This window comes from Microcaecilia unicolor, chromosome 11, assembly GCF_901765095.1.
Source record: "Microcaecilia unicolor chromosome 11, aMicUni1.1, whole genome shotgun sequence".
In the NCBI taxonomy this organism is placed as follows: domain Eukaryota; kingdom Metazoa; phylum Chordata; class Amphibia; order Gymnophiona; family Siphonopidae; genus Microcaecilia; species Microcaecilia unicolor.
Genome location: NC_044041.1, coordinates 170,507,189 through 170,531,276, shown reverse-complemented (window position 1 = coordinate 170,531,276; position 24,088 = coordinate 170,507,189). Strand labels below are relative to the sequence as shown.

Genomic DNA, 24,088 nt, shown 5'->3' with positions numbered 1-24,088 from the left:
TAAAGACACCTGGAGGCTGTTTGCTAAATGGAAAGCTGCAGATCATGAAGCATTTGGTGGACCAGGACGGCAAGGACTTCTATTGTGGCGACACAGGCTTGCAGGATGGACTGAAGTTCTCTGCATGGAGAACAGGTACAAGGCAGCAGATAGCTTCTGGAATAAGCAGCAGTCCTTCTGGTTCCTGTGGAGCAGTATTTGAGTAGTGGGACAAGGTGGGGGACCACACACTTTCTTTGGCTAGGGTGAGAATGTTTAGCAATCCTGGAAGGCGAGACGATGTGAGCAGGAAGAGAAGTTGGCTGCGCCGAGCAGGAAGAGTTGACTGCATAGTCTGCGACAGATGATTTCATTGCAGTATTTGAAGAAACAGAGCCAGGGTCTACTCTAACTGAACTTGTTACAGAGAGATAAGAGTCAGTTAAGGCATACCAGAGTCCCCAAAAGAGGTGGTGGTAGCAGCTCTTTGGAACAGTGCTTTGTTGGTTCTCTTTTCTTTCTTCCTGCTCCTTTAAGGTTACCGTTTCTTCCGTTGAGTCATCCCCCCAATCGCTATACTGAGGGGTTCTGCAAGGCTCTGTATTTCCCCCTCTTCTAAAACTTATTCCTTAGCCCTCTAGCATCACTCAACCAAAGTTTCTGTATTTCCATATACATTTTACACTGATAACATCCACCTGCTTTATTATACTGATCCTGTCTCACCATGTGAGATGTTGGACAAGATCAAAGAAGGTTTAGACATCATGGAAAATTGAGCCCACATTTTCAAACTAAAACTGAACAGAGATCAAACCAAATTCCTCGCACAATCCCACTTCCTACCAAAACTTCACAACTGACCAGACATCCTACCCAAAAGAACCTCAACTAAAAATTCTGGGAATCATCCTAGATAAACACCTAATCACTTGAAAACCAGGTCTTAGCCATTACATCAAAGAGCTTCAAAACTACGGAAACTGAGAAGGATCAGGGACTCTTTTCCCAGACTAACATTCTGTCTAATAGCACAATCTTTCATATTACCAACTAGATTACTGCAACGTAGCAAGTACAATGAAATCACTGCAGACCATTCAAAACACAGCAGCCAAGATTAATATTCAAAAAGTTGAAATATGACAGAGTAATGCCACTACTAATCTTGCTGCACTGACTCCCAATAAAGGCCAGACTATTCTTTAAAACTGGCACACTAATCTTCAAAATACTGTTTGGTATGGCTCCTGAATACGTCAAACCTGACTGAACTATGTCCAGGTACCAGAGAATACATACTGCTTCAGCTATCTAAATGCAGAAACAACTTAAGAATCCGGGCTTGATGGACCTTTGGTCTGTCCCAGTGTGCCAATACTTATATACTTATGGCTGGAAGGATGAGGGAAGAAGGAATCCTAGAGACAAAGGAAAGGGGAAGGGAAACAGAACTTGATATACCACCTTTCTGTGGTTTTTGCAACTACATTCAAAGCGGTTTACATATTATATACAGGTACTTATAGTATCTGTCCCCTTCTCAAGCCCCTTACTTTGTCCCCGCTACCCCTCCCCTCTCATTCTTGCTTCCTCTTTCTACTCAATACATAGCCCTTTGATTAAATCCCTCTTACTCACTCCTGCTCTGATCTGCTTCTGAGGACAGCAAGCACAGCAATGCATCCCACTGCGTCACGTGTTGAACTGCACACGATGCCTAGTGCTACTAGGTCCAGGCAGCAGAAGACACTACCACTATCACCCTTAATAGAGGTAGAAGTATTTGATGCAAAATGGGGAGGGGGAAGAGGAGAAACTGCCATTTCTGTCACTCTGCTCGGACTCCAATATCATCAAAGCAGTGATGCTCCTGCATATAGTTAAGACAGGCTCAAAGCTACATTAACAGGTTACGGCAGACTGAAGCCCCGGAGTAACTTGAATCCTGCTCACCACGATAACAGGTAAGTTTGCAGAAGGGTGTAGATTAAACCAAACCCAGGGGAGCACTATCTGCTTCAGGCCAGAAAAAGGCCATGTGTGCAAGAGGTATTGCACATTCTCATGTGCCAGCTGGGTAATTCCTCATGCGATTTTAATTTAAACCTTAGTCATAAAACAAAGACAGCTAACAAGAATGTAGGAACAATAAGTCATCAGCAGATGGAAGACATTCAGGGACTTGGATGCTCATCTCTATTCATCTCCCTTTATCTGGCACAAACACGCTTGGTTTCCCTTCCTGTTTGGAGTTCTACTACTACTGTCACTAAGGAGTCCAGGCATCACTTTCAGTAAGACATAGTATTTCCTCCGAGCCCCCCCCCCCCCTCGCTTTTCACAAGCGGAAAAGAGATTTGTACTTTGTGACACAACCAAAGCCATTATTTCTCCCGGCCAAGCAGCTTTTCTAGAAATAGTGTTCCAGTACCATTGTGGGTATTTAAAGTGTTTTTCCACTTCAGACAAATTATTCAAAATATTTCCTGTGGAAACAGGAAATGACCTCCAAGGTGAAGGAGAACAAATGTCCCTGTGTTAGGCAAAAGCAAAAAAAAAAAACCCACCCCATTTCTGTACCCATTTCAAAGCAAGAAGGAAAACACATGGCCTCTTTCAGACTAGAACTGAGGCTTACTGACGGACACAAGACAGACTGTGGAATTTATGAAACATTTATTAGTGGAGAGAAGCACCAGGTGCAGCTGTCTACAACAGACTCTGGGTGCAATGCTTTTCAAGAACAGTTTAAAAAAATATCTCCAATGTAAACATATTAAAAGAAAATACAAAAACAAAAAAATACAAACAAAAAAGCTAAAAAGGCTGCTACCTAAACCAGTCACACAAGCCCAACCAGTACACAGGTATAGCTGCTGTTGAGGTTTTGGCTGCTCCGCACACACAGCGAACCAGGAACTTACCATGTTGCCATCCCCAGAGGACAAGGGGTATGGCTCTGCTCTCTTTACGAACCATTACTGCACAAATCCTGCATACGTGTTCTCCTCCCCTCCCCCCCCCCCAAAACACTTACCTCCTATAGACTGCCCCCACTTTACCCCCTACAATTACACTGTCTTAACATAGGCAACTGCTTCGACCTGGGAGGTAAAGTTCGCTAGGGCTTTCAAAGAAAGCCAAAGCTTCTATTTCTTGGCAAAGGAGATCTTCATAGCATTGGACTGTGTGATCTTGAAGCCCTGCAAGGCCTCTCGTGCTGCTCCCGCCTGTACATCATCTTCAAACTCCACAAAAGCAATGTCATGCCGGCCAGGGACCAGACGCACCTCCTTGAACCCTGGGAACCTGGGGGACAATAGTACAGTGTTTCAGAGCACATCAAACATTAGCCATCCACAGCCTCTACCAAGCTAAAAATCCCCTGCTGAATCTATGCAAACTGGTGCCATGCCTGTTCTGTCTCCTCCCACTGTGTAACCTGCAGCAGCCAGCTATGTAAATGTGTGTCCAGGGCATACACCACATTTAAATCTAATCTGGCCAACATCATCTACAGGATACATCAGAAACTGATGCGATCTGTATTTGAATCATGACTGGTTATCCCCAATGATTTAAAAAAAAAAAAACAAAAAAAAAAACCCCCCACAAAGGTAGATGTTCGAAAGGCTTAGGCTCCTCACAGAGTAGTCACGATGGTAGTCTAAAGCAAATGCCTAGCGTGTAATGCACAAAGGGGTTTTCTGTGGCTCCAACGTGTGCCGTTAGCAGCCACTGAACCCTACGCAAACATTATTACAAGCTCATTAGTATTTAAATGAGCTTTCTGAGCTATGCACAGTCATTTCCATGCACTGCACAACTACCCTATAATGTGCAGAAATTAACGACAGTCTGGAGCTGTTGTTATGGGAGCAGTCTGCTTGCACTATATCATGGAAGCAGACTGCTACCCATGATAGGTGTCAGTGCATGGACACACACCAGACCACCCCTGGATCACACAAAAATACCCGTTGGTCCCTCTCCTGGCCATACCCCTCCCACCCATCAAGACCAACCTCTACCATCCCGAAGGGCCCCAGGCTGAAAACCCTAGTGGCAAGAACTGGTTGTCTAGTGAGAATCCTTCACTCCACCCCCCCCCCCCCCCCCCATATACCGTAAAGGTTGTAGGCAGGAGGACTGCTTCCTCCCTGTGGTCTGCCAAAAACAAAATGGAGACGGCGACGCACAGCACCTTCCCAGTGTATCCTGGGATGCACTGGGAGGGGTCCACTGACCACCAGGGATTGTTTGGAGGTGGAAGGGTTCACTAGACCACTACAGAATTTGTTTTTTGAGTTGGGCGGGGGGGGGGGGGGGCCCTGGAGACCCCACACTCAACTCAAAAATAAAAAAGCCTCCATGGTGGTCCAGTGACAGGTACTGACAGGGTGCTGTCTGTGCAAGTTACCGAGTTGCAAACAGCGACCGATACACAAAGGGGGGGCCCCTGCATCTCATCTGCATGCGATCCCCTTTGTGCACTGGTCGCTGTTTGCAACTTGGTAACATTTCCTGCGGCACTCATATTTAACGGGTGCCTTTGTGCATTGGCCCCAGAGTTAGGCTGCCAAATTGGCCTTTGAAGATTTACTAGGACTAAGTTCCTAAATTTATGCTCCTAGTAGCAGACGGCAACAGAAGCAATTTAAGGTGGCACTGATTTTCAACGTTGGGTTTCTAATTCTAGGCAAACAAATGGCAAGCCTAATAATTTAGGAGCCTAAAGAGGTTTTATGCTTTCAATTTAAGTGAACATTCAGTTGAAAATAGAGGGCAAGTTTAAGAACTTAGCATTCTATTCTGAATTTTGGACTCATGGTTCCATTTTCTTCATTCTAATCTTCTAGTGTTAGATTCTCTGCTTGGATGTAAAAAGGAAAAAATGCAGGTAAAATGCGAAGAAAAATCTGAATCTGATATAGGAATTCCAAAAGACAACTTCTAAAACTTAGGTGAAATTCAGCTATACAAAGGTGCAGAGGTTCCCAAGAAGTGTGAAATAAAAAAAAAGGCAAATCTAGTAGTATGAGGAGAACGAAAGGAGGGCAAAGGGATGAGGTCAAAGGAGTTAAGCCTGGTGCTCAGGCTGTAGCACTGTGCCACTCCCTGTACTCACTGGTTGAACAGCATTGACAACATCAGCTCGTTGGTCTCCTCCGGCAGGTTGGTAAGGAAGAGGATATGATTTGGTGGATTCTCCGATACCTGCAAGAAAACAGAAGCAGCTTTGTGAAAAGTTTCTACAAAATATATGTTCCCTTATCTGCCAATTTCTGGGCTTTATTCCCAAGACCCACAGGTCAAGCCTTGATCTCATTTGATTTTTAGCATCTGCAGCAATTCTTGCATAAGGACTTACCTGGGAAGGAGCCATCTGACCGGGCATCATCTGTCCAGGGGGCATGCCACCACCCATCATTTGTCCAGGAGCCATGCCTGGCATAGGCATCATTCCATGAGACATGTATGGGGGCTGTCCTGGCATGTGCATCATACGTGGAGCCTGAGACATTGGGGGTATACCCTGCGAAACAAGGAAAGACTGAGACCAGCACAGTGGCACAATCAACATACCACAGCCAGTATCCTATGGGGCACCTCCTCTTAAACAATAATAACTTCAAAGATTTACTAAGACTGATAGGCAGAGAAAATGCATGAAATCAGCCTACAGAATTTCTAAAACTAAGGTCTGTGGGTAAAATTCTAAGGGTGCTGCTGATGGTAAACTACTGTTTCATGGGAACAGGGTGACCGACATACTCGGGCAAATGTCACTTCCACCATAATTAACAGACATATGCTGCCAATACTCACAGGCATGGGTCCTGGGACAGCACCCACCACTGGGCCAGGAGCCCCAGGAATGGTCTTCTTGACAGTCATCTCTGGCCCTTTCACCTTCCTCTTCTCTCGCTTCCTATCCCGCTCTACATAGGTACCCTTCATCTTTGCAATGATATCAGAGTCACACTTGGAATACTGGATCCTCTGGAAAGACAAGGTTAGAAGAAATCATGAGTCAGTATGAACACTGGAAGAGAAGGTGGACACCAGTAAAAGTCACATATCCCACAAAAACAACCACCAAATTTCTTAAAAACTAGAGTAGCAAACTAAGGGCAAAAACTATCTATCTGGTTTCTGCCTTGTAGTTTGGCGATAGCATAGTACAGAAGACCAATACGGTGAGTGGGCAAGAAGCAGGCCCAGACTCACTCTGGATGACTACAGGCTTCATGTGTTAAGAGTGCTCCCTACTGTAGTAAGCCTGAAGTAAAAGGGACCTAAGGAAAATGTACACAAAGCCCCTCACCTGAAGACTGCACCAATCCCACTTCCCTGGATAGTTGCAACATTTTGTGCATTAGCTGTACAAGGCTGGGGACAATCTACTTAATCTTTTAAATTAGACGTTTTTCAGCTATAGAACTTTAAGGGATTGTGGCTGATCACTCCGAGAAGCCACCCACCCCACTGCTCACCATAGGCTTGTCGTAGAAGGGAAAACCTTGCATAGACCTCAGGGCATTGGTTGCACTTGTTATTTCTTTGAAAATGACAAATGCCTGACCCCTCATCTTCAAACTCCGAGACACCAAGATATCCAGGATCTGACCAAACTGGGAGAAAATGGCATAGAGGGACTTCTTGAGCTCTGGGAATAAAAAAAAATAAAAATAAAAGCCCCATAAATTTACAGGGAAAAAAATGGAAAGACCCTTACGTCAAATCTGAAAATGTTATTCTGTCTATACAGTGAAGGGCAGTGGCTGGTAGAAGACACCTTCCTACTTAAAATTACAGCACGTTTAATGAAACACTCAAGGCTAAGAGATTGTACCCCTCCACTACAAAAGCTCAAATCAAAAGCAGTCATAGCAGGATACCCCAGTCCTCCCGCAAATCACAAAAATAACACTATACACCCAACACTAACACCAGGAGAGTTCAGTTTGTAACAGCATTACCCCTTGGATGCAGTAACACGATTAATGTATTATCCAGCAGAGAGGCTACTATTTGCCCTTAAAGCATCAAATCAAATGTTTAATCGCTTACCAACCATGGATACAGCACTGCGGTACAGATAAGGACAGCCTTTTACTTGCAGAGTAAGAATGAAATCTATAAACCAATTTCTTCCTCCGTCAGGTACAGACCACAACATAGAACGGAATATTTTCCTAATGGTCTTTGATACATTCTATTCTGCACAGTTACCACCTAATGAGCAAACTTTTGCAGCAATGGACTCAAAGAGATGGTTCTCTAATTTGAGTGATTCTTAGAGATAACACACACTATGTATACTGGATATCTCCCAACCCCCTTTCCTCACCCTCCACTGGACTGATAAAGTGCTTCCTTGTGACCTTTTATGGCTAGATCCCAATGAGAAAGAGGGTGATCTAGTGGCCAATTTAATGTTATTGGCAAAGGTGATTGACTCTTGCTTGTTCATATAATTATGTGGCTAGGAACCACTCCAAGGGCAATATTTGGAAAGATGTGTATATTATTGTCCACAGTAGTTAGAGATGCAACTGATGGAGTCTCATGACTGGAATAGCTATACTGACCTACAGAAAAGAAATGATTATATTTATATCTACATCTGGGCTGCATTTTGATTAATCAAATGATTAAAAGGACCAATATCATTAAGGTTACAGGATCCAAGGCAACATTGCTTTACCAAAGGGAGGTGGGGGGGGGGGGGGGGGAAGCGATGAAACATGCCGAGTGGGAAATATGCTGGGAGACATTGTAGCATAATTGCAATAAAAACATGTTAACCGCAGTGATAACAGCAATTGACATGCAGCCCTAATATATCTATACCTATAAGCAACCAAATCTGCAGGATTGACATTTTATTAATGTAATATACACACCATCTGCAACTAGATTTAAGAGCGTTTTAATAAAGTTACTACTGAAAAAAGGTGTGAGCAAATCTAAATAAAGATTCAGATTTGCAGTGAAAGTGAAGGAGAAATTAGACCTTACCTGCTAATTTGCTTTCCTTTAGTCCCTCCGGACCGGACCAGGATTGGACTCTTGGGTTGTGCTCGCCTACCAGCAGGTGGAGACTGAGAAAAACTTGTGACTCTGGAGAGCCAATAAGAGCCCTGGTCATGTGACCCTAGCCTCAGTATTTGACTAACAAAGCAGAAAAGAAAGAGAGAAACCTTCTGTGCCGTATGGAATCCTAGCAGCCACAAATTCCTCGTCAAAGCCGAGTACTAGAGCTCACCAGCAACTCTCACCAGAGAAGCAGTATGGCCCCTTTTGTATTAGAGCTCACCAACAACTCTCACCAGAGAAGTGGTAGGGCTCACTTGTATTATAGCTCACCAGCAAAGTGGTATAGGCCACTTGTATTATAGCTCACCAGCAACTCTCACCAGAGAAGTGGTATGGCTCACTCATATTCTAGCTCACCAGCACTAGAGAAGAGGTATAACCCACTTGTAGTATAGATCACCAGCAACTGTCCCCAGAGAAGTGGTATAGGCCACTTGTATCATACTTCACCCGCAGCTCCCACCAGAGAAGAGGTATGACTCACTTGAAGTATGGGTCACCAGCAACTCTCACCAGAGAAGTGGTATGGCCCACTTGTATAATAGCTCACCAGCAACTCTCACCAGAGAAGTGGTATGGCTCACTTAAGTTGTATAGATACATACATACATACGTACACATATATAGCAGCAACGGAACCCACCCGCAACTCCAACTAGAGATGTGGCATGGGTCACTGAAAATGCTAAATATACAAGCTTGTTATTGTTGGGTTTTTTTTTTAATTATCTATTTATTTATTTTACTATTCTGCTGAAAAAAATGACAAAACATGGGAGGGGCCTGGTCCGGTCCGGAGGGACTAAAGGAAAGCAAATTAGCAGGTAAGGTCTAATTTCTCCTTCCTTAGCGTACCTCCGGACCGGACCAGGATTGGACTCTTGGGAAGTACCAAAGCAGTAATGTTACGGGAGGGAATGGCATTGAGAACGCGGAGGAGTACCTGAAAACAGACTCCAAGAGCCGCCAACAAACCAAATAGGATGACTACAAAACAAAAAAGAAACAAGTCCAAGCGACGATGACTATTGTCCCCTACCTACCGCACTAGCTGTGCAGCGCGAAGGACAGGGAGACTCTAGAAAGAGAAAAACTGCTGAAAGAAAGATTGCAAAGCTAAAGGCAGAGCCGCCTTGAAACAAAAAATCTGCCAAGAATCCACCTCAGCTGAGAAAAATGGCAACAGGAATACTGAACTACCACTCCTACAGATATCCTAGCCGACCTAACAGCAGATTGGAAGAAAGAAAAAACTGACAGAGAGAAAGCACCTGATCACCTGAAACTAAAAAGGTGAAAACAAGAGTACAATTCAATAAATTATCATAGCCTAAAATGCTATGCAGGAGAAGAAAGCATCTAAATCCCTGCCGCCAAGCTGACTAAAGGTGCAAATAAAGTGCCAACCGCTGCAGTTACAGAATATGGAAAAAACATATCTCAGAGCGCAACTGAAATGAGATAGAACAATCATCTGTACCTGCTGCCTCTGCAAGCAGATCACCTGAAATTCTTGCCGCAAACACCAATTAGAGGAAACGTGAATAACTGAAATGCAATGTAGACACTTGTTAATACCCTCATTAATACCTTTTATCATATTGAATTCCATAAACCACTACACAGTTCTAGGAATAACATGTATAGAAAGATTGTCCGTTTAGGAATCTAGGCAGGTGCCCTTTGGGCTCGATGGGACATTTGACCTTTTCCTGAGTGTGGTAATACACATGTACCTATGTAGAAAAATTGTCCACTGTCTATATTCTCGAGACATACCTACAGAGAGGATGCTCAATCTCAACCAGGAGACCAGAGTGCTGCACTCTAAAGACTACATAGGCAACTGAGGGATTCCATCCGAGAAAAATAACCAGATAGGAGGGAATATATGAGAGGTGAGAGAATATCAAAGAGATGTAAAGAAAGTCATAACCCAAGAGAAAATATCGAGGAAAAAGATAAAGAAGAAGACCGTAAGATCCCTGCTGCCAGAGGACATGTACTCCTGCCGTTGTCTTTGCAGCAAGAGACTAAGCGAAGCATACGTGAGGTCAAAACGAAAACAAAAAGTTGTAGAAGAGGGACATCCCATTAAGGTACTATCCGCTGACAAAGCCCAGAAGATGCGAGTCTCTTCCCCTGAAAGTAGAGTGAAATCCAAGAGAAAAAATACACACAATGCGGTTTTTTTTTTTAATCCAACCACATGCCATGTGAAGAGTAGATTCTTCATTGTACTTTGACAAATGACCTAAGCTACTGTTAAGGCATTGTCCGTCAGACTCTCACCACCTCGCTTTCCAGTAGGGAAAGAAAAAACACTCTCCCAGAGTTAGACAAATATTCCCATGTCCATGACATTGAAGAAGTGAAAAGTTGCCAAAGGAGACTACTGAGACTCGAAATATAATGAAGAAAAATTCCTTCATGGGCGCTAGAAACAGAAAGTGGGATGCATGTAGAGAAGACAGAATACTCTGCTCCAGCTTGACTAAACAAAGAGAGAAAAGCAGAGATATGTAATGAAATCTAATGAGATCACAAGAGAAATCAAAGGAGAGAAGAAATGATAAACCTGGCAACATTCACCACCCAACCTAGAGTCAGCAGAAAAATGCACCCCCCTGTGCGTGACATGACAACTCCGCCAATAAGACGTTCTGTCATGAACCGGTCGTCCAGGAAAGGATGAAACGAGGAGCCCTTGTTTCATGAGCGCCGCTGCGAAAGAGCAGGGCAATAAAACTGGTAATGTGGACCCTGCCATCATCCTCGTATCATGGTCTTTTCTCCTGCCATAGTGAGATATACGGACCCACACCCCATAGAGAAGAATGTGGTAATTACAACCTGTATTGGGCCCAACGTAGTGATGGCAAAAATGCCCAGGAAGTGAAAACAAAATCCCCTTCCAAATGAAAAGAAGCTCTGGAGTGAGAGAGCAGAGCACGAAAAGAAAGAAAAAAGAAAGGAAAAATATTATAAACGGAAAAAGGTGGTGAATTTGTGCCATAGCCTTTCTGGTGAAGGTGGAGAATACAAGACTGTATCTGACTCCAAGAAAGCTTGAGACAAGAACATAAGGTCTGTAAGCAAGAGAAAAAGATAGTAGATGCTATGAAAGGGCATACTGGGCAAAAAAAACAGAATGTGTACAATCTGTCAATGCTATATTTAATGCAGACTTGACTGAAGGTCCAGATAAACTGCCAGCCGCTGCAGTTACACAATATACCCGTGAAACTCATATGATATCAGAAGAAACATCCAAAATCCTATGCCACACTAAAAGTATACTTTCTTTGCCACTTAATGACTCCCAAGGTCCTTATGCAATACTAAATGTATAATCTCCTATATATTTTCATCATGCATGATGTAATGGAACATGGGATACAATGGCAACAAATAAATAAATAAATATCCCAGAGCGCTTGACGCCAATTCACGGGAAACTGAATTGAACCAAATGTATAAATGATTTGTTTTCTATAGAATGTTTGAACGTTTAGGAAGCTTACCAGACACCCTTGGCCTGGATTTACCGCTTTCGTAGCTAGGGAGCTGGACTCGATGGACTCTAGGCCCTTTTCCAGTGTGGCAGTACTACTATACATACATATATATATATATATATACATATATATATATATATATATATACATATACACACACACAGACACATCTTACAGAAATAGCTCTGAAAAAAAAAACAATTGCACCACACTGCAGCTGGTTTGTTGTTTTTTTTTTAAATAGAAAGTGCAGCTAAATGAATGCCTGACTGCCACCATGCCTAAGGAAAAATTTAGGATACCTGAGATTAGATAAAGCAAACATACTAAGAAGGAAATCCGCCACGTGCACTAGCTACGCACCGCCAAAAGGCAAACAGACTGTCCAAATGCAGTCTGTTTCATCTGTCCAATTTAGATTGCAAGCTCTGTCGAGCGGGGACTGTCTCATGTTCATTTGTACAGCACTGCGTAAGTAGTAGTAAACCAAAACATACAGTCATCCCCTTTAGGGGCCACCTAAGAATAAAAGCATAAGGAACAATCAAAATATTATTTTTAAGATATGAATAGCGGAACCAGACACACGCAGCACTGAATACCTTACATAGAGAGAATAGGAACTGAAGCTGAAAGTCTTTAGAAGAAAAAGACTCCGAGGGAAACACCCCTCTGCTGCAAATCTCCAGACTATCCCAGAAACAATATCTCCGTTCTTCTACAGTGTCGAAACTAAAGCATAATAAAAGCAACACTTCCGCGGAAATGAAACTGCCGCTGCATTCAAAAATGGCGTCCTGTCGCGCCAAAAGTAAAAAAGAACGAGGATCGAAGAAGAAAAAACATGGAGACGACGAAGCAGGAAATCGGTGACGCTGGTAGAGGAAGAGGAACAGGTACACCCGTTACCTAGCAAAAACTTTAGCCTCTCCTCCGACGCTGATAAACAGCACGTCTCAACATGAGCTTTGTCGACAGATCGGAGGAGAGCGTGCCCGCGCCTAAGCGATTCGCGCCTTTTTTTTTTTATACATAAGAAAACGGAGGAAAATTGTGAAGAGAAAAATCGCCCCTTTAAAGACACAGACGCTGAATAATTTGCTAGTATTAATATATAAATATATCCATATACATCCATATATCTATATATATACACACACACACATATATATATATATATATATATACACACATATATACACACACACACACATATATACATATATATATATTTTAAAAGCTGAGCTAAGAAAGAGCTGCCAGCAAAAGTCTGGAGAAAGAAAAAGCTTCTTGTCTTAATTTCGTTCTCTTTTAATTCCTTTAGAGTAACAAATGGCTGCCTATTAAAAATGGCCAAACAATACAGCCGGGCTAGAAAAGAACAGTGCTGAAGAGAAATAAAATAGCAGTCTGTTTTTTTTTTTATAAACAACTGAGCTTGCTGGTTAAAAATGTGGGACTTTCTAGAGTGGCTGCCTCTCCCAGAGGCATACTCCTTTCTAAACAAAGGGTAGCCCTTCCCAGCTACGTATGGGAGATGGGGAGGAAGGGGGGAGGGACCTGGGGGCACCCCGAGTTTAACACCCCCAGAGGCTGTAAAAGAAAGAAAGGAAAAGAAATCCCTACCTGACCAGCGTCTAACAGATAATTCCTAGGCACAGAAGAAGAGGTAGCATTGTTGTTCTTATTATTAACCTCTAAAAGAGAAAGATAAAGAGAGAGACTAATGGGCTCGCTTCCTACCTGCTGGAAGACTGAGAAAATACTGAGGCTAGGGACACATGACCAGGGCTCTTATTGGCTCTCCAGAGTCACAAGTTTTTCTCAGTCTCCACCTGCTGGTAGGCGAGCACAACCCAAGAGTCCAATCCTGGTCCGGTCCGGAAGGACGCTAAGGAAAGTTCAATTGCTTAGGCAACTTTAACACTGTCATCCCAGCTGTTATCATCTAAAAGCAGAAATCTGTTCCTGCAAGTGATGATAAAAACCATAAAGAAAGGGCTAATACCAGACCTGATGTGTACAAAATGGGTAATAACCCTGGAAAATGTGTATCTCCATGGATCAGCGAGTCAGATCCTGATGTACGACAGTCCCATGGATGGATTAGCACCCCCAATTACAGTACCCTACCCATTTCCACTTCAATCTTTTCTATCCGCTCAGTCCTATGGATGCACCCTCTTGTTCTCCTCTTTGCCCTTTATTTGGAGGGGTACCTCAACGAGGTTGTTAAATGGGGAAAGACAGGGGAAGGGGGCAAAACTGAAGAGAGTTAATGTAGAGGCAAGAAACTTAAGTAAATGAACGGCAAGTAGAAAAGATTAGTTGTTCATAAACAGCAAGATGCAGCAGAAGAAAAAGAAAAGACAAGCATCATCTGGAAAAGTTGGGAATGCAATCAGGAGATGCTTTAATGGAAACAAAAATTGCTATTATGGTGAAACTGAAGTCAAGATGTGTTAGTTACAGGAGGAAAACAAAGGAGAAATTAGGTCCATCTTACTAATTTTCTTCTCATTAGTCCCAATAGATCAGTCTAGAACTCACATGTTATGCCCATCTACCAGAAGGTGGAGATAAAAGAACAGAATTGTGCTTTGCCATATAGGGAACTGTGCAGCTGCTCCAATTCAGTATTTCAATAAAGAAGTGGTATAATGCCGTTTCAGAAACTCCTCCTACCTCCTTAAAAACAAAAAATAAATAAAAAAGCGAAGAACTGTTCAACTTGAAGAACTGAGAGGGAAGTCTTGAGAGCTGAAGCAAGACAACACTGTAAAAATCATGAAGACAAAGAAGGTACTACTACTACTACTATTTAGCATTTCTATAGCGCTACAAGGTGTCCGCAGCGCTGCACAAACATAGAAGACAGTCCCTGCTCAAAGAGCTTACAATCTAGTAGACAAAAAATAAAGTAAACAAAATCAATCAATGTGTAGAGGAAAGAGGAGAGGAGGGTAGATGGAGGCGAGTGGATACAAGTGGTTACGAGTCAAAAGCAATGTTAAAGAGGTGGGCTTTCAGTCTAGATTTAAAGGTGGCCAAGGATGGGGCAAGACGTAGGGGCTCAGGAAGTTTATTCCAGGCGTAGGGTGCAGCGACACAGAAGGCGCGAAGTCTGGAGTTGGCAGTAGTGGAGAAGGGAACAGATAAGAAGGATTTATCCATGGAGCGGAGTGCACGGGAAGGGGTGTAGGGAAGGACGAGTGTGGAGAGATACTGGGGAGCAGCAGAGTGAGTACATTTATAGGTTAGAAGAAGAAGTTTGAACAGGATGCGAAAACGGATAGGGAGCCAGTGAAGCGACTTGAGGAGAGGGGTAGTATGAGTAAAGCGACCCTGGCGAAAGATGAGACGGGCAGCAGAGTTTTGAACCGATTGGAGAGGGGAGAGGTGACTAAGTGGGAGGCCAGCAAGAAGCAGATTGCAGTAGTCTAAACGAGAGGTGACAAGGGTGTGGATGAGGGTTTTGGTAGAGTGCTCGGAAAGAAAGCGGCGGATTTTACGGATGTTGTAAAGAAAGAAACGACAGGTTCTTGGCGATCTGCTGGATATGAGCAGAGAAGGAGAGAGAAGAGTCAAAGATGACCCCAAGGTTTCGAGCTGAGGAGACAGGGAGAATGAGAGAGCCATCAACAGAAATAGAAAACGGGCGGGAGGGTACAGGCTTCTGGACTGATCTGTTGATAATGCTAAGGAAGGAGAAATTAATACCTGCTCATTCTAGTAGAGCCTGCCTTTAAAACCCAAGGCTGACACTTGCCCACCAGCACATAAGCTAAGAAAAACACTTTTTTTCACCCAAGCTACGGTAGCTTTAGAGGAGGAAGTCTTTTCTTGGGACCCACAAGGACGACAAAAATATGGTGCGACTTATTAAATTCATTGGTAACCTTCAGGTATTTCAAAGGACCCAACGAATGTCCAAGAACTTGACAGACGTATACTCTTTTCCATAGCCCTCCTGGCAATGAGATGGAAAAGCTAACTCAAGATCAGCCTCACAGCTGCTTCCGATCTTTTGTCTTGGACATCTGGAGAGTAGTTCCATCTTCAACTGGAATAATTTTGTTTACTGCTATCACAAGGGATTCTACTCTAAGAAGCTTAAGCTTCTCTAATTCTTCCAGAATAGGACACAAATTTGACATGGCTTGAGCCACTTAAGGCTGACATCTGTGGTATTCCACTGTGTTAAGCAGCACATACATTACCTCATATACCAGAAATACTTTAGGTGACTTCTTGGTATTTGCTATAATATAGTCGGAAGATGTGGCACTCAGATACTGGGGTAGAAATATTTAGGACCTCCAGAGCCCTAGTGATAAAAGGAAGGGAGTTCCTTCCTTGCAAAACATACTTGCTTCCATTGGATCAGCACCTTGCTATCCTGGAAGCTTCTCCTCCTCAACCAAGTCCTCAATATCTGAAGGAGTTGAAACCACAGACATAGCAGGCTCACAGTGAGGAATCGGAGGCAAAAAGTCCAAATCCAACTCTGGAGGATGATCTAATCTTCTCTACTGAGCCATCAAATCCTCCTGAAGAGGAGAGAAATCATCAATGCACCGAGCTCTTTTTAACAAAGTACAAAGAAGCCTCAGGAGGATGACCTACAGTATCATCAAGGAGCCGAGCCTCTGAATGTGTCCACTAAGTAGGGATGCAATGCAGGAAGCATGCCCTCTGAAGCACCGAGACCCGCGGGCAACCAACATGACTGCCGGTCCTGTGCTGTCTAAAGAGGTGAAAACCTGTTCATGAGAATGACAGGAGTTTCACAGAGTAGATGAATAGCACCAGAACCAAGACAAGTGGCGTACTAACCCAACACCGTCTTCCTAGCACCTTACCAGAAGTACTGTTTAACTATTTGCACTGCCATACTGCAGAGTGAGAGATTGAGAATGAAATGTGGCCATAAAGATAGAGCTAAGTACTCATCAGCACCACTGAAAACTCCTTATACAGTGCCAAGGAAAATCAGACAAAATGCACTGAAGGCTTCTCTGTAGAGAGATGCTTTAGCCACAGAGTATACAGGCAGAAAATTATCCCCCTTAAAGAGCCACCACTGTTTAAGCATAGCTGTCTCCTTTTTTCTCTCTCTTAAAGTGGTAGGACAATAGAAGTTAAAAAGGTGGGTAAGTGCAATTGAGGGGTGGGGAGAGACCCAGAACCACTGAGTTGATTCCTAAAAAGACTAAGCACCCGGTCTTTTACTCCCCGCTCAACTGCATCTAGTTATACTAGATCAAGAGTAAATGTCTCCAAAATAATCCCAGAAGCTACACATACAACCATGATGTAACACCTGCTGGATATAGCAAGATACTAAATTGGAGCAGCTGCATACTTCCTTATATAGCAGAGCACAATTCTGTTCCCTCTATTGCCACCTACTGATAGATGAGAATAACCCACAACACAAATTTAGAATCACCAACAGATTAGTCCAAAGAAAGTAGCATTGTGAGGCTCAGAAGTGAAGAGGGAGGAATACGGAGAGGCTAATGAATAAAAAAACTGAATATTTTTGGCCCTCCCTCAGTGAACACTGAACAGGAGCAGGATCACAAGGAGACAAACTGAAAAGGGAAAGTAGACTTCAAAATAGTTTTCAGAAGGCACTATTCATCAGGAGCTAACTAAATGCATTTAAAAGCCAGGGGACTGGACAGAATACATCCTAGATTAAGGGATTACAGGGAGGTCTGACCTTTTCAATGCTTCTATGGAGTTGGGAGTTGGTTACTTTTCACAAAAAGTAGAATGCGGCTATGAATTACAGGTCTGTCTGTCTGACTTTGGAGGTAACTAAATGAATGGAATCTACTACTACTATTTAGCATTTCTATAGCGCTACAAGGCGTACGCAGCGCTGCACAAACATAGAAAGACAGTCCCTGCTCAAAGAGCTTACAATCTAATCACTGCTAGAACAGGAGATGGTACACAATTTCTGGAATCCAATGTATTACAGGCAGCATGATTTTACCAGAAGCAAGCCCCCAAACAAACCTGAGTTTCAGAGTGACCAGAATGGATCAGGGGAGAGCTTCATATAGTCTATATGAATTTTAGCAAAGCCTTCAAATGTGGTTTCACAAAGGAAACTTATACCTCAAGTGACCAGCTAGGTTAGAAACTAGATTGAGAGAGAAAGGGGCCCTTATTTTGCAGTAACTTCCCTTTTTCCGTGCACTAACCAATTGCATTTAAAATATATTATATATATATTCAGGGAGGAGAGCGTCATAGGCGTAGAAGCGTTATCCAGCCAGCGTGTTTGCATTAGTGTGAAGTAACTGGACAAAGCAGACAATGTGGGAGCACTTACATAGCCATGTGTTATTTTACAAGTCCCACATGCTAATGGGAACCCCCACCCCCACCCACTCTACCTATCCCTTAGTGCTAGGTAGGTAACAGTAAATGGAGCTCCTTAGTCTGCGTTTTTTCTCTCTCAGTATTTTTTGTGATATTGCAGAAGGGTTATCAGGAGACAAGCCTCTTCCTGGTGGTCTTTCTGCTGTTATGTGCTAGGTAATACTTGTAGGCTTATTTATCACGGAAAGCCTGCATGAGACTCACTCATCTACTCTGTCACACCTTATGAAGGTCTCCCTTCTTTGTGCTATATTCTCTCCTTAGCTGGGGAGCCACTGTGCAGTGGGGGGAAAGGAGGATAGGAGGGAGAATTCAATCACATTGTTAGCCCTCTCTGGCTTGTCTCATCAGTCACAGGATTAGTTTTGTTTTTGAGAGAACCATTACAGAACTGCTTTTTGGAGCTTTTATATATATTTTTAACAACAGGACATTTTGAACCAGCATTTAAAAAGTACTACAAAATGCCTTTTTGGAGCCCACTGATTTAAACCACATGGACATCAACAGAACATTAATTAGGATCCAGTAATTTCAATGGCATATATATACATATATACTGCCTTTTTTACACACTTTAGTTTCCTACTTGACTGGAAAAGGAATCCAGGCATCATGAAACATTCACATGTCTGATTTTTTACTATGTCAAGGGTACTAGTTATTTCAACTAATTGATCTTAACCTAACAGATGCACATTGAAGAGAAACACAAGCCACACAGAGCCCTACCATCCTTCTTGATCTTCTCATTCAGATTGTTGATATAAATGGTATGATTGGGACGAACATCTGGTACAGCCATGGTTTAAATGAGGGTGCTGAACCTGTATAAATATATAAAGATGAGGACAAGTTAAGAACGAACAATGGACCTAATCCCGTATGTGTCAGGTACTGGAGTAAAATGACAAGAGAAAACTTCAAGCAGTAGTTCTCAACCAGGTTTCTATGACCATCATAATTTTCAAGCTATCCACTTGAAAATACACAAGCAAAACTGCATGGACTATCTCCCTTACATACATAGATCTTATACTGTACAAATCTCTGGAAGACCAGATTGAAATTAATGACCAAGAACAGGTGGAATCAAAACCTCTCTCATCAGGACAGCTAACTTACATAGCATAGTAACATAGTAGATGACAGCAGAAAAAGACCTGCACGGTCCATCCAGTCTGCCCAACAAGATAAACTCATGTGCTACTTTTTGTGTATACCTTACCTTGATTTGTATCTGCCATTTTCAGGGCACAGACCTTAGAAGTCTTGCCCAGCACTAGCCCCACCTCCCCCCACCGGCTCTGCCACCCAATCTCAGCTAATTTTCTGAGGATCATGATTAACTACAATGGAGATAAGCAAAGAAGACTCTAGTGTTGGCTGGACTAATTGGTCACTGTAGATGTTCGGACTATCCTGAAAGTCAAGCTCATGTGCAAACCCTCAAGAGCTGCAGGCCATCATCCAGTAGAAGAGTTGTCTGTTTAGAGCAGTAGGATGTAGAACTAGGGAAGCCCAGTTCTACTGGCTCTCATTCAGGCTCATTTTCAAAGCACTTAGCCTCCCAAAGTTCCATAGAAACCTATGGAACTTAGCCTCCCAAAGTGCTTTGAAAATATGCCTGTTTGTGACCTTGAGCAAGTCACTTAATATCTGCTGGAAATTAACGTTATCAGGCCTTGAACTACAACTAACAATGGGGTGAACCAAATCTAAGTAATTGAACACAACAAAGGCCCACAAAATCCATCTTGTCTGTTCAATGTAAAAAAGAAAGAGCCTCCGGTCTGGACAGTTGGGAAGAAGTGGAGCAATCAGAACCACAGGAATACCGTTTACGTCTATGCACTGTATAACCTGAAAACCAGAGCAGCCCATCCCACTAGTGGGAATAAAAATGGATCAACTCCAATAGTAGGCAGATCCAAACTTAGCTTTTACCCCCACCAACATTACTGGGTCTTGTAATTTCTACCACTTTTAAGGAGAATCGGAACTACAATTCCGCAACACTCAATAGCAAAACCTGGCTTGGCTCACCCCTACAAAAGTAACAGGCCCCGACACAGCAATACCCGTAGCACGAGCACGGTCAGAGCTTTAGTACATCCTAGGCGTTAAACACATATTCACAGCCACGGATGACTTACGATACTCCTAGAAGAAAAGAGGCCTCAACCAGCCCACGCCACGTACAATCACTCCTAGCAATCGACTGAGACTGGATTACTAAGTTCCGGCCGCGCGCGCGAGTCTCATTGTTTCAATGAGGTTAGATTGAGCTACTTCTACCTACCAAGGAGGTTCCTTGCACGGAGGTTCTCAATCAAACTTCCTTGGTTCCTTGTTGCTACCCACCCCAAAAAAAAGAAAAAAAAAACCTTGTCTTGGTGGTGGAATACGCAGGCATCACCTCTCAATCTAACCTCATTTGCACGGTGCACCGCGTTTTTCGCCTTCCTTTCATTGACTGAAGCTGATTGGTCAAAAAAGGAACTGACTGAGTTGTGATTGGACAGCTGTTCAGCCCGTCAAGTTTTCGATACTTTCGGACGTGATGGTGGTAAAACGCGTATGTATAATATGGCTCCGGCAGAGCAATCTGAATCTGAGGCTGGGGAATTTCTGTTCCGTTTCGTTATAAACTTTATTTACGATTTATATTTATAATGATAATTTGTAGCAGGGAAATTGCATAGATTACTAAGAAAGGTGCTTTGATATTATATGCATTTTATCTCTAAATTGTATATACTTGCATGTATATTAAGGTTTTATAAATGTTTAAGTAATGTTTTATATTAACCTGAACTTTGCAGTATCACATAGGGTGGTTTTAATTCGTGGAATGGGCTCCCAGTGGGAGGTGGTGGACGAAAATTGTATCTAAATTTAATAAAACTTGATAGGATCTGTAATAGATAGGAACAGATAAATAGTTTGGACGGGCAGACTGAATAGGCTATATGGAGGCATATTTTCAAAGCACTTAGAGGTTCATTTTCAAAGCACTTAGCCTCCCAAAGTTCCATAGAAACCTATGGAACTTAGCCTCCCAAAGTGCTTTGAAAATAAGCCTGATGGTCATTATTACCTGCTTTCATTTTTCTGTGTTTTATAGGATATACTGTAACAAACACAAAATGGGATTAATTTACTTGTGCTATTTAACCCCCCCTTTATGTTCTGTACAGTATGAAGAGGAAGTTTGAAAGCAGATATGTTAATAGTAAGAGGCCTATGGGGGGGGGGGGGGGGGGGGGGGGGGGGGGGGGGGGGGGGGGGGTTGCACATTTTTGAAAATATGTATATATAAATTAACCCAGAAAACATGTACATGCTTACTAACAAGCAAGTACAAATATAAATGCATACAATCCATGGAATAACAAATCGAAATATACACATACTTTTGTTCTGCAATTTCACCCGTACTTACACAGAAAAAAGTGTGTGTACTATTTATGCATGTAGTGTTTATAAAATTAAAAATTCATTTATGCAGCTTATATTTGTTATTTGTACGTCTTAGTTAAATATTCATATCTTCAATATCTGTATTTCAGTAGCCTACAGTAATGTATTTGTTAACTTTATATCGGCATTACATTTATGTATGTTTCATATGTCTGTATATTAGTACTGTAAATACATGCATAGCATTAGTAAATAATCCAATAAAATATATAGGGGTCTTTTTACTAAAGTGCACTAACAGATTTAGGGGGATGTTTACTAAAGCTTAGCTCGAGTTATCAGCAGCAGGGCCCATTTTATTCCTATGAGCCCTACTGCAGATAACACGCACCTTAGTAAAAGGAGCCCGTAGTAATTCTGGCTATATGTGCATTTACAATTTTGGAAAGTTTTATATTTGCTTCTTAAACATTTTATTCACGTCAAACTAATTGGAGCCCTTTTACTAAGCTGTGGTAAAAGGGGCCCTGCACTAGCAGCAGCGGCCACCGTTTTTGACGCGTGCTGAGGCCCCTTTTACCACAGCGGGTAAAAAGGCTGAAAAAAAGAAATGGACATGTGGTGAGATTGTACTAGCATGGCGCTGCCCGATTACTGCCGGGTAACTGCTGCGGTACAAAATAGGGACCTATTTTCCTTAGTGCCGGAATGCGCTAAGGGTGGAACTACCACCAGCACCAGCATTGGGATGGCAGTAGTTACTACTACTACTACTACTTAACATTTCTAAAGCGCTACTAGGGTTACGCAGCGCTGTACAATTTAACATGGAAAGACAGTCCCTGCTCGAAGAGCTTACAATCTAAAAGACAAATGTACAGTTAATCTGAAAGGTCAGACAGATTGGGGCAACCTATATGTTCGAAAGGTTAAGTTCCGAAAGCAGCATTGAAGAGGTGAGCTTTAAGCAAGGATTTGAAGATGGGTAGGGAGGGGGCTTGGGGGATTCAGGAAGACTGTTCCCGGCATAGGGTGAGGCAAGGCAAAATAAGCGGAGCCTGGAGTTGGCAGTGGTGGAGAAGGGTACTGAGAGGAGCGATTTGTCGTGTGAGCGGAGGTTACGGGCAGGAACGTAGGGGGAGATGAGGGTAGAGAGGTAGTGAGGAGCAGCAGACCGGGTTGCTGTGCAGTAAGCCCGCGGTGGGCTTACCGCTGCTTAGTAAAATAGCCCCTTAGTTTGCTAAATGCTAAGAAGCCCATATATATAAAATGGAGTGGAGGAGTGGCCTAGTGGTTAAGGTGGTGGACTTTGGTCCTGGGGAACTGAGGAACTGAGTTCAATTCCCACTTCAGGCACAGGCAGCTCCTTGTGACTCTGGGCAAGTCACTTAACCCTCCATTGCCCCATGTAAGCCGCATTGAGCCTGCCATGAGTGGGAAAGCGCGGGGTACAAATGTAACAAAAAAAAATGGGCTTCTTAGCATTTAGCGCATGCTAAGTCAGTGCAGCAAATCAGTGATAAGTATTACTGTATACTGCCATGGGTTTGGTTCCTAGCCAGGATGCTGAAGAGGCAGTGCTTACAACCCCTGGAGGAAGAGAGTGTCTGCAATTGTGCAGCCCGGTGTCTAGACTTGGGATCTGCATTTAACCAGATTCTGGAAGGAGCTACAGTTTGTGGCCTCTAGTCCAGGGCTGCTGCTGTAATGTCTGGACAGAGTGGGGGGAAGGATGTAAAACAGGGGAAAAAAAGCTGCAGGGTGTTGTAAATAAAATCTAATGGTGCCAGAACCAGAGGAAGAAGTTTGGATTGGGATGGGAGCACCGACGAGAAAAATGCTAGGCAAAAATTAAAGAATCCTTTCTTTCAATTTGTTTGGGGGTTATTTTTTGTACATATTTTTGGTGGGTTTATTCACTGCTGCCTCTCTGTCTTCCAGCAAAGTCACCTGATAGAAAATGTCACAAACCAGTGATCAGTTGGTAGTTTGGCCAAAAGCAGATGCAACCCGAGATGTCCCTCTGCCGCCTGCTCCACCACCTTTACCTTCTCCACTGCCTTCTTTTGAAACTCAGAGAAGCAAATTCTTTAAGATGGTAGCAGACAGAAGCCCCAGCGATGTGGGAGATTGCCAAGATGTTAAAAAGCTACTGAAAAATAGACAAGACAGGTACTGGGTTAGAAACTTGACTTCTGCATTTAAAAATGTGATTGAATATTTCTTGATTGAGGTTGTTGGTTTAATGCATTGTGGTGGTTTCCCATTAAATGGCATATACTGAATATGTAGCAAACGAGAGGTGAGAGAGTGTACAGAACTCCTAGCAACGAAAGGATCCAAGTACATTCTGCTAATGCTTATTCAGTTAAATTGTTGTAGTCTGAAACGCAAAAAGTAAAGGCATCTCCAAACAAAACACAAGATACAGAGGGGTCCATTTATTCAGGTGTGCTAACAGATGTAGAGGCTCATTTTCAAATCATATAGACTGGTACAAAGTTCCATAGGTTACTGTGGGGCTCATTTTCAAAGCATTTACAAAGGCACGCTAGCGTTTTTTAGCATGCGCTAATGATTAATGCACGCTAAACACTAGAGACGCTAGTGTGTCTTTGTAAAAGGACCCCTTAGAATTACAGGGTTCCATTGGTTACTATGGG

The 24,088-nt window shown here is 42.9% G+C and overlaps 2 protein-coding genes across 5 annotated transcripts in view; one reads left to right on the top strand and one right to left on the bottom strand.

The window, feature by feature from the left end:
- Positions 1-2,641: 2,641 nt before the first annotated feature.
- Positions 2,642-20,463, bottom strand: SNRPA (small nuclear ribonucleoprotein polypeptide A). 4 transcript variants are annotated; one of them, XM_030219498.1, is made up of 7 exons: positions 20,390-20,463; positions 18,735-18,829; positions 6,480-6,652; positions 5,812-5,985; positions 5,354-5,518; positions 5,111-5,199; positions 2,642-3,291 (listed from the first exon to the last, which is right to left on the bottom strand). In XM_030219498.1, exons 2-7 carry the CDS (start codon positions 18,805-18,807, stop codon positions 3,132-3,134), a joined length of 834 nt encoding a protein of 277 aa, XP_030075358.1. In that variant the 5' UTR covers positions 18,808-18,829; positions 20,390-20,463; the 3' UTR covers positions 2,642-3,131. The 4 variants fall into 4 exon arrangements, with proteins under 4 accessions (XP_030075358.1, XP_030075356.1, XP_030075359.1 ...); XM_030219496.1 differs by having other exon boundaries at positions 20,305-20,390; XM_030219499.1 differs by lacking the exon at positions 20,390-20,463 and adding an exon at positions 20,301-20,376.
- Positions 20,464-20,557: 94 nt separating this feature from the next.
- C11H19orf54 (chromosome 11 C19orf54 homolog) overlaps positions 20,558-24,088 on the top strand; it is a 34,990-nt gene continuing 31,459 nt past the window's right edge. Inside the window, exons 1-2 of the mRNA XM_030219094.1 lie at positions 20,558-20,580; positions 23,367-23,597. Of these exons, the coding sequence (XP_030074954.1) occupies positions 23,386-23,597 (212 nt within the window). The 5' untranslated portion in view covers positions 20,558-20,580; positions 23,367-23,385. The remainder of the gene's footprint in view (positions 20,581-23,366; positions 23,598-24,088) is intronic.

Excerpts from the sequence above, each read along its gene's own strand:
- SNRPA (XM_030219498.1), bottom strand. The coding sequence starts at position 18,807 with ATGGCTGTACCAGATGTTCGTCCCAATCATACCATTTATATCAACAAT. Across the intron at positions 5,200-5,353 it reads GTCAGATGGCTCCTTCCCAG|GTATCGGAGAATCCACCAAA; the intron begins GTAAGTCCTTAT and ends GTTTTCTTGCAG. Across the intron at positions 3,292-5,110 it reads TTGTCAATGCTGTTCAACCA|GTTCCCAGGGTTCAAGGAGG; the intron begins GTGAGTACAGGG and ends ATTGTCCCCCAG.